Source organism: Podarcis vaucheri (assembly GCF_965113315.1).
Source record: "Podarcis vaucheri genome assembly, chromosome: 13".
Classification (NCBI taxonomy): Eukaryota; Metazoa; Chordata; class Lepidosauria; order Squamata; family Lacertidae; genus Podarcis; species Podarcis vaucheri.
The window spans coordinates 51,733,699-51,744,392 of NC_138751.1; the positions used below are offsets into that span (position 1 = coordinate 51,733,699).

General features: G+C 48.3%; 1 protein-coding gene across 1 annotated transcript in view; it reads right to left on the reverse strand.

Annotated features, from left to right (window-relative positions):
* Nucleotides 1-3,247, reverse strand: part of TECRL (trans-2,3-enoyl-CoA reductase like) — a 39,249-nt gene extending 36,002 nt beyond the window's left edge. Inside the window, exons 1-2 of the mRNA XM_082195065.1 lie at nt 2,902-3,247; nt 1,307-1,358 (exon numbers count right to left, since the gene is read on the reverse strand). Of these exons, the coding sequence (XP_082051191.1) occupies nt 1,307-1,358; nt 2,902-3,129 (280 nt within the window). The 5' untranslated portion in view covers nt 3,130-3,247. The remainder of the gene's footprint in view (nt 1-1,306; nt 1,359-2,901) is intronic.
* Nucleotides 3,248-10,694: the final 7,447 nt, after the last annotated feature.

Sequence of the window (10,694 nt, forward strand, 5' to 3'; positions counted from 1 at the left end):
AGCTCCATTGAATTTAATAAGGCGTACTTCTGAGTAAGGGACGTGGGTGGTGTTGTGGGTTAAACCACAGAGCCTAGAACATGCCGATCAGAAGGTTGGCGGTTCGAATCCCCGTGACGGGGTGAGCTCCCGTTGCTCAGTCCCTCCTCCTGCCAACCTAGCAGTTCGAAAGCACATCAAAGTATAAGTAGATAAATAGGTACCACTCCAGCGGAAAGGTAAATGGCATTTCTGTGCACTGCTCTGGTTCGCCAGAAGCAGCTTAGTCATGCTGGCCACATGATCCGGAAGCTGTACACCGGCTCCCTCGGCCAATAAAGGGAGATGAGCGCTGCAACCCCAGAGTCAGTCATGACTGGACCTAAGGTCAGGGGTCCCCTTACCTTTACATTTTACTTCTGAGTAGACCTGCTTACGATGGCAGGCTTTTTCAACCAGTTCCAACCCAGTTACCTTGCTGCTTGCTCTTCCTTTCGCTGTTCTCCCCTACCATTTTCTCCCTCACTACCCATCTCTTCTCCCATGCCTTCATATCCCAAATGGCTGTTTCCATCCCCACCAGTGGAGAACAAACTCTGTAAATAAGCCCATTCCAAAAGGGCTTGCTCCTGCATTGCTTCAGGCTGTGGCAAGTATGAAAAATTACCGTATTTTTCGTCTATAAGATGCACCCCATGTATAAGATGCCCCCCATTTGGGGGGACTCAGATTTAAGATAATGGGGGGGAGATGACCCCGTGTATAAGACGCCCCCTAATTTTTGACATTATTTTTTAGGGAAACAAACCTAGTCTTATACAGTGGTGCCTCGCAAGACGAAAAGAATCTGTTCTGTGATTCTCTTCGTCTAGCGGTTTTTTTCGTCTTGCGAAGCAAGCCCATTGACGGATTAGCGGATTAGCGGATTAGCGCTATTAGCGGCTTAGCGGATCAGCTGATAAGCGGTTTAGCGGCTTAGAAAAAGGGGGAAGGGGGGGAAAACAGCAGGAACTCGCAAGACATTGTCATCTTGCGAAGCAAGCCCATAGGAAATTCGTTTTGCGAAGCACCTCCAAAACGGAAAACTCTTTCGTCTAGAGAGTTTTCCGTCTTGCGAGGCATTCGGCCTGCGGGGCACCACTGTACACGGAAAAATACAGTATGTTGTTTGCTGCCTCTTGGTCTGCCACCTAGGACACAAGCCCCCTTTTGCCTACCCCTTCGATCTGGGCCTGTCTCTCTCTCACACACACATACAGTTTATTCTGAGTTCTTGGTGATAGATGACAGCTTTTTCCCTATGCAAAAGGCCCCGCCAGGTACTTACATACTTTGTGAAACTTATGTTTTACATCAAGAAGCGTTGATGATGGTGGTATCTGAAAATTGGAGAGGAAGAAAATATGTTGTCTCGTCTGTTTTTTTGTCTCGTCTTTTTTTTGTTTTTTACTCTGCTTTGCTTTTGTATTTCTAACAGACCCCAAAGAAGTATTTAAGAAGATTAAAACATTTCCCTCTCAATCTGAACTGTGCCATACTCCCTGGGCACAACTGAACCAAAGTCAAGCACTTTAAGTTCCATTGTTCTCATTATTATTATTTTTTAAAAAGGACACACATCTCACAAATGCAGGCTCATGTAAATGATGTAACAACATGCACATTAAGGCATGCATGTAGATAGATGTTCAGTTCCTATGAACCCATGAGCTGGTGTCAGAGCGGCTGAATGACTGAGCTATGAGTCAGTAAGTTCAAATTTCACCTCTATTATGCAGGCACAAGATTCCTTTAGGCCAGCAATTCTGTCAATCCTTTATAACATATGAGCTGCAATACGGGGTTGTTCTAAGGATTATAGGTGAAGGACTTTTGCACCTTCTAAAGTGCAATGCAAATACGTTATTATTACCCTTCTACCACAAAAATGGCCTGAGTGCATCCAAGAAACACTGGTTTCAAATGAGAATGTAAAACACAGACTATTGTGGAAACTGAATACCTCCTATCAAATTAAAGTAGTAAATCTAGATGATATATAACAAATATAGATAGATATAGATGTATGCAGGCTTATCTGGGACTAAGTCCTACTGATTTACTTTCTGAGTAAATATGCATAGGATTGCACATCCTGAAAATCAAACATTAAAATACCATCACATGTCAAATATAATCTGCTACCATAATATCCAATGTTAAATATCATCAGATATCAAACACTGGCACTGAACAGCAAGACTCTGAATATTCAGCATTATTTTAATGTTGAAATCTGCAGTAAAGGACATTACGAGTGCAAACTTGTTCTGTCTTCCTGCAGAAGAATCTATAGCCGTTGCTAAATAGGAGTCAAATACTGTGAAAAAATCTAGCCTAGAATATTAAAACAGCCTTCATTTATAGTGGAGGGTGGGAGGAATAGGCAGAAAAGCAGAATTTGAGATTTACAGATAAATGCATCCATCTTCCAAAGCCTACTTCTGCACTTAGGTCTGTTTGATTCACTGCCCTGTTTGAAAGTTACAGGGTTTCATCAGTGCCACAGCGTAAAAAAATAAAAGGCAAATCTGTCCTTTCCTATGGAAAGTTAAATATAAGCTGCAATATGAACATCACAGAAAAATAACACAATTTGATTCTTCCTATCAAGCTGTAGAATGAGTTAAATGCATTTACAATTTGGCCAGAAAGGAGGTTAAAAATTATTGCATGTAGCCATATATAGAGGCAGGAAAGCAAGACTCAGAATACTCCTAATCATGTCTACTCAGACGTAAGTCCTATTGAATTCAGTGGGGCTTACTCCCAAGTCAGTGGAGTTTGGCTTGCAGGGCAAGTCATGCATTTAAGATCACACATCCCACAGCGTGCTGGAGTAGGTAGTGTGTGATAAAAAACATACAAACCACATCGACTCACCTTGTCCACTACACAAATCTGTTTTTTGCTGTGGGCATCAAGGATCTCCACTTCAAAGTAAGTTGTTTTGGAGTGCCTTAAGACTGGAGGCGGTTTCAGGTGGCCGGCCGAGAGGACAAGCTGAGACAAGCTGAAGAAACTTCTCGTGTCATTATGTGGCAGTGCAGGTCCATGGATAGCAAGGTCTCTCTTGTGCTCCGAAGAGCTGGGCTTATGTCTCCTGAACATGGTGGGGACAAAACACTAAGGCCTGTCATGTCAACGCTGGACACCTCTGAGGAGAAATCTGTTGTCCCGGCATCAGTTAAATACAAGCACAGGCCAGTGGAACACGAAAGGTCAAGTGACATTCCATTTGGAGAGTCTTAGTTTTATATAGCAGGATTGGAAACAATGGGTCTCTAATCCGTGACTATATTTAGCGGGCTATTGTAATGTGCTGTGTTACCTTTTTTTTATTTTAAACACAATGTTTGAAACAACATGTCCTGTTCCGTTCCTTATCTTCATTTGCTAATAATTACAAGCCAGTCCGTTTTTTTTTAAAAAAAGAAAAAAGAAAAAAAGCCAGAGCTATAAAGGAACCAGAAGTGATATGCAATGGAATGTCATCATTATCTATAGAAGCCGGGTGTGTAAACAGGTCCATTTATGAAAATGCAAGTCAAATGTCATCCGCGTGGGAGATGTTTCTTAATGCAGAGCACGTCTATACTAAGCTTGGCATGCCGATCAATTAACCGGTCAAATATTGTCAAACAACTGCCAAACGTTCCATGAGGGATTGTGTAGGTGGTGGCTTTCCATTTTTAATTGTGCCGTGCTGTCATCCGATAGCAAAAGCGAAGGAGCGAAGGCTTCCTGATTCCCAGCCTTGCAGGAAGCAAGATGCAGACATGCACACAGACTCCTGCATGCTCTCACACATTTCACCTAGGATTAGGCACCCCAGTTCAGACATCAGGCTAGAGGCTGTCACATTCCTGGCCTTGGGTAACGACCTGGTCGTGACCCAGAGAATGTGGCGTTGTGGCTTCTTGCTGCTGGCATCAGTGCCCTGAAATGACACATGGTTCAGAGAAGAGTTCCCCGAGCCAAAGCACAGTACAAACCTGAGCACCTTAGTAGTATTAAGAACACATTCAAATAAATGAAAGCTCCATTGCTGGACTGGCTGGTTCCCAGACACCAGCCAGGGAATTCCCTAGGGAATCCTCCCCCACCCCCCGGAAGAAGACTCAGGGCCAGGGGATTGGTGGTGGGACAACGGTGAGTGGTCAGAGGGAGAAGAAGGAGCAGAATGAAATTAATGAATGTTAGAATGATGTCAGAATGAAGTTAAGTGGTTTAAGCAGCAATGCTATAAAGGTGTATGTAAAAAAAGGGATTGTTAACAGGTGAGAATCCGAAGTTATAATATATTATGTTAAAGGACTAAGATAAAAACAAAGAGGGAAGGAAATCGCTGAACTAACTAATTGAATTGGAATACAAAAAAGGGAGGTGTGAGGAGGTCAGGGAAACAAGGAAATGAATGTAAGGTATGGAAAGACTGATGTATTTTTTTTAAGTGTTTTTTTGTATTTTGTATTTTTTCTTTTATTTTTACTTTTGTCTTTCTTTTTCTTCTTCTTTTTAAATTCATGTAATTCTTTTCTTTGAAACCTTAATAAATATCATTTTTTTAAAAATGAGAGGAGGAGGTATCGAAAGCCAAAGAGGTAAAGGGGTTTAGTGAACAGGAAGAGGTTGCGGCAGAGCACAGTTCAGACGCTGAGGCAGAAATCGTGTCCTCCCTAAAAGAGGGCACGTGTTGCAGTGAGACCTGGAGACTGACCTCCTGGTTGTGGGTGGTTTATTGGAAAGCCACAACACCCGATTGGTAGGTCCCTCGTTGCTGGGTTTAATCTGGCCAATGGGGTACAGTCCAAATGGATCAAGGGACCTATATAAACCCATGCACGTGTCCCAGAGCTTCCTCTTTCATCTCGTGCCCACCCACCCACCTCTCCCTAATTTTAGGGCATTTTGCGCTTGACCTTGCTATGCCGTCGTGTGTCGTCTGTCGTTGGGACAGGGGCACGGCAGGAATTTTCCCCACATGGCTGATTGGCTGTTGCCATTTGGGTTTCGCTTGCCGTGTAGCAATTCGTCACAACTCGTAAGGTTGTGGATAGTCTCTGGTTCATGGGTGTCAGGGAACTGACATCAGAGGGAAAGGAGGTGATAGGGCTCCCAGAGACTGGGAGAGACTCAACAGCCAAGGCAGGGACCAGCAGGGGGAGCGCGGGGTCTCTGGAGGAGGATCTCAGGGATACTGAGAGAGATGCAGCAGCGCAGGCAGGAAGCAGGGGGGAGAAAGGGGTGAGAGACACGTCCAGTGAAAATAGTGGGGAGGTGTCAGAAGCAATTGCAGGGGAGACCCATGCTTCGTCGGAAGCTGTCACGTCGTGAGTCCAGGAGACGTGTTTCCGTTAAGGAACTTCTTTGTTGGAGGCGTTTCCGCAAACAGCCACTGTCGGACTCTAACAGTGACTAGAGCAGACATGTCTGAGGAGCTCTGTCACACACAGAGGTTTGTGGGGCCGCACAAACTCTGAAGGGGCACCATTTTAAGCACAAGCAGCTAATCATCCCCTAATAGCAGTCCGACAGTCTCTGTACGCTGCCTGTGCAGGAGAAAGCATCATGAGCGACCCAGCCGGAGCAGGGGGAGGAGCTGATCCAAGCTTGGAAGAAAGATGCCGAGCATTGGAGGTCCAACTGGCGCTGCAGACGGCGAGGCTCGAGGAGAGGAGGGCTCAAGATGCAGACAAGAAGGGGAGAACCACTCAGTTCCCCAGAAAGGTACCAGGATTGGTGCAGAAGTTTGGGGGGGACCCCAAGGATTACCATGCCTTTAGGACTGAAATGCAATATGCCCTGAATGTCCAGTTTGATGAGTTCCCTGATGAGGAATCTCGAGTTGCTTTTGTAATTGGGCATCTTGAGAAGGGCGCGCGAGACTGGGTTCGACCCCTGATGGCAACGCACAACGATATCCTAAAGGACACTATGAAATTTTTTCGTGCAATGGATATCATGTTTTCCAGCGACGTTGAGGAAGGGGCGGTGCGCAGACAGTTAATGGCTTGCAAGCAGGGAAGCAGATCTGTCCGTGAGTACTGGACTGAATTTACCATGCTGATTCACAGATTGGGGTGGGATTTATCGGCAGCACCCATTCAGATGCTATTTGAAGAAGGTCTTTCTTCAGCTGTGAAAGACGAGCTGGCCAGGAGCCCCAGGGCGGTGTCTATGGATCAGCTGACCAAATCTGCGCTGACCATTGGAGCGCGCCAGGAGGCAAGAGCCTTGGAGAGGCGGGAAGGGAGAGGGGAACGTTGGAAGGAGTTACGCATTCCAGACATTCCTGAGCCAGCTTTCCCGCCGGCAGAGCCGATGGAAATCGGAACAGCCCGCGCGCGCGCAGTTTCAAAGCCCAGTGAGGGGGCGAAGAAGGAGGGAAAGGGAGCCCGGAAATGCTATCTCTGCCAACAGCCAGGCCACTTTGCCAGAGTCTGCCCCCAGAGGAAGGAATGGCAAGGGATGGTGGGAACTGTTGAGGGGGAAGAGCAGGGAGAAACGGAGCAGGTAAAAGCCAACGCCTGGTTGCCATCAGGGCACTGCAGCCAGGCCAAAGAGCAGTGAAAGTGCCCCTTCCCCAAGTGCCAGTACCAGAAGCTCCTCGACCGGCTCTAGTGATTGAAGTGTCGCTAGAGCTGCAAAATGGACACCCCCTAAAAATAAAGGCACTGTTGGACTCAGGCAGCTCCTGCAATTTTATGAGCAAGGAGTTTGCTGCTGAACACCAGATACAGACTATCCCTTTAAGCAACCCCCTGCAGGTGACCACGATCGATGGCAGGGAACTGTTGGGAGGAGGAGTCAGCTTGCAGACCATCCCAATGATAATGAGGGTGGCAAGGCACACAGAACTGATAGCGTTTAATGTGGCCACCTTGGGAGGTGCTCCCATTATTTTGGGAATGAGCTGGCTAGCCCTACATGATCCGCTGGTGGGCTGGCATCAAAGAGTGGTTTCCTTCGGTTCCGCACATTGCTTAGAACACTGCAGGGGGGAAAAGGGGTCAGCAGGGGCCCAAGCCACCCTGGCAGGGACTGAAGTAGTGGAGAAGGGGAAGGTGCCACCACAGTATGCTGATCTCAGCGACGTGTTCAGCGAGAAGGAAGCTGACCAACTACCTCCGCATAGACCCTTTGATTGCCAGATCAATTTACTCCCTGGAGCACAGCTTCCTGTAGGCAAGTTGTATGCCATGTCAGACAGGGAAATGCAGGAGTTGCGAGCGTTCATTGACAAGAACCTGAAGAGGGGCTTCATCAGAGAGTCCAAGGCAGCGGGGGGTAGCCCAGTGTTTTTTGTGGACAAAAAAAACACGGACAAGCCGAGGCTGGTATGTGACTTTCGGGCCTTAAATGCAGTGACAGAGCCGGCGGCTTTTCCCATGCCCAGGATTGATGATATTTTGACCAGGGTGCGGAAGGGAAAGATTTTTACAAAGCTGGACCTAAGGGGGGCGTACAACCTGATACGTATAAGGAAAGGGGATGAATGGAAGACCACCATGTTCACCCCTTTGGGGGCATTTGAATACTTAGTTATGCCTTTTGGATTACAAACAGGCTCCGCGTGTTTTCAAGCTTTCATGAACCACGTACTGGGGCCTTTGCTCTACAAGAATTGCGTGGCCTTCTTAGATGACGTGTTGGTGTATTCGGAGAATGAGGAGCAACATGTGAGAGACGTCAGAGAAGTGTTGAGCAGGCTGCAAGCCAACCGACTGTGGGTGAAACTGGAGAAGTGTCAGTTTCATACCAAGGAGGTGGAATTCCTGGGGTACCGCTTGTCAGACAAAGGGTTGGCCATGGACCCCGGCAAGGTTCAAGCGGTGCTGGAATGGAAAACACCCAAGACCAAGAAGGATGTGCAGAGGTTCCTAGGGTTTGGAAACTTTTATCGTAAGTTCATCCGCAACTTCGCCCACCTGACGGCGCCCATCACGGACTGTCTCAGCAGCAAAAAGAAGTTTGTTTGGACGGGGGAGGCGGAGCGAGCGTTTGAGGAACTGAAAAGGGCCTTCGCCTCTGGCGAACAACTTCTACATGTGGATTTACAAAAAAAGCTGAGGGTCGAAACAGACGCGTCGGACCGAGCCATAGGGGCGGTGCTTCTTCTGCAGCCGGGGAAGGAGGGGTCGGAGTGGCGACCGTGTGCCTTCTTTTCGCGGAAGCTGAACAAGTCTGAGAGGAACTACACGGTGTACGACCGGGAACTTCTTGCAATTTATGAGGCCTTCCGGAGATGGAGGCACCTACTAATTGGTGCACAACAGAAGGTGCAAGTGTGCACGGACCATAAGAATCTAGAGTATTGGAGAACTGCGCGAGTGCTCAACCAACGGCAGTTGAGATGGGCCCAGGAGTTCTCCAAATTTAACTTTGAGATTTGTTACGTACCAGGCCCGGAGAACGTTAGGGCGGACGCTCTCTCACGCAAACCTGAATATTTGGAGGGAGAGGGTGTACCCGAAGAGACCCATGTCATTCCCGAGGACCGCTGGGTGTGTGGAGCGGCGGCGGGGCGGCTCTGCGGATAGCGGGTCTCCCCGTCCCTCAGCCGCGCCTGCGGTGAGCGGCCATGGCGGCGGCTGCCGAGCTGCAAGGGAAGTACCAGAAGCTGGCTCAGGAGTATTCCAAGCTTCGAGCTCAGAACCATGTACTGAAAAAGGGTGTGGTGGATGAGCAAGCAAATTCAGCATCACTGAAGGAACAACTGAAAATGAAGGACCAGTCGCTCAGAAAGCTGCAGCAGGAAATGGACAGTCTGACCTTTCGAAACCAACAGCTGGCAAAGAGGGTAGAGCTGCTTCAGGATGAACTTGTCCTAAGTGAATCTAAAGGCAAGAAGAACAAGAAGACCGGCGAACCCGCATCCCAGTTAAGCCAAGAACAGAAAAACGTATTTGATGAAGACCTTCAGAAGAAAATAGAAGAGAATGAGCGGCTGCATATTCAGTTCTTTGAAGCCAATGAGAAACACAATCTTTTGGAAACAGAGCAGAGGATGTAGATGACGAGGTTCTAATTGAAACTTTTCATCAGAGATTCCCTCGAAAACCCCAGCCAGTGGCGAGGTTCCGGAGGGAATACTTCGCCACCACAGACGAAGAAGAGGAGTTGGAGGGGTTCTCTGATTCCGAGGTGGAGGAGGATTCAGCGAGTCGGAACAAAGACCGATGGAGGGAGATGTTCGAGACGTCGGAAGATGAAGAGGATTCGTTTCGGGGTTTCAGCTCCTCACCGCCCAGAGGAGAGGGAGGGGGCGGGGGGGAAGGGGGCCCTGGAGGGGAGGTGGATGTCAGGGAACTGACATCAGAGGGAAAGGAGGTGATAGGGCTCCCAGAGACTGGGAGAGACTCAACAGCCAAGGCAGGGACCAGCAGGGGGAGCGCGGGGTCTCTGGAGGAGGATCTCAGGGATACTGAGAGAGATGCAGCAGCGCAGGCAGGAAGCAGGGGGGAGAAAGGGGTGAGAGACACGTCCAGTGAAAATAGTGGGGAGGTGTCAGAAGCAATTGCAGGGAGACCCATGCTTCGTCGGAAGCTGTCACGTCGTGAGTCCAGGAGACGCGTTTCCGTTAAGGAACTTCTTTGTTGGAGGCGTTTCCGCAAACAGCCACTGTCGGACTCTAACAGTGACTAGAGCAGACATGTCTGAGGAGCTCTGTCACACACAGAGGTTTGTGGGGCCGCACAAACTCTGAAGGGGCACCATTTTAAGCACAAGCAGCTAATCATCCCCTAATAATGGGATAGGGATGGGAGAGTGGTCTCACCATCCCTATGTGAAGGGTATTCCAATAATAATAATAATAATAATAATAATAATAATAATAATAATAATAATTAATAATAAATTTTATTTATATCCCGCCCTCCCCAGCCGAAGCCGGGTTCAGGGCGGCTAACAACACTAAAATAGTGCAACATTATAAAAAGATCATCATAAGAATTAATTAAAATCAAAATTGATGGCAACCATAAACTAAAGTATTGTAAAGATTGCCAAAGGAGGGAGTCAGGCTGTGCCCTAACCAAAGGCCTGGTGGAACAGCTCTGTCTTGCAGGCCCTGCAGAAAGATGTCAAGTCCCACAGGGCCCTAGTCTCTTGTGACAGAGCGTTCCACCAGGTTGGAGCCGCAGCCGAAAAAGCCCTGGCTCTAGTTTAGGCCAGCCTAAACTCTCTGTGGCCTGGGACCTTCAAGATGTTTTTATTTGAGGACCGTAAGTTCCTCTGTGGGAGAGGCGGTCCCGTAGATACGAGGGTCCTAGGCCGTATAGGGCTTTAAAGGTTAAAACCAGCACCTTAAATCTGATCCTGTACTCCACCGGGAGCCAGTGCAGCTGGTATAGCACCGGATGAATGTGATCCCGCAGCGAAGACCCCGTAAGGAGTCTCGCCGCGGCATTCTGCACCCGCTGGAGTTTCTGGGTCAGTCTCAAGGGCAGCCCCACGTAGAGCGAGTTACAATAATCCAGTCTGGAGGTGACCGTCGCGTGGATCACAGTGGCTAGGTCAGGGCAAGAGAGGTAAGGGGCCAACTGCTTAGCTTGGCGGAGATGAAAAAATGCCGCCTTTGTTATAGCTGCAATCTGCGCCTCCATGGAGAGGGAGGTATCGAAGATTAAAGGAATCCAGGGACTCAACTTGGTTTGGTCAACCCCCAAAAG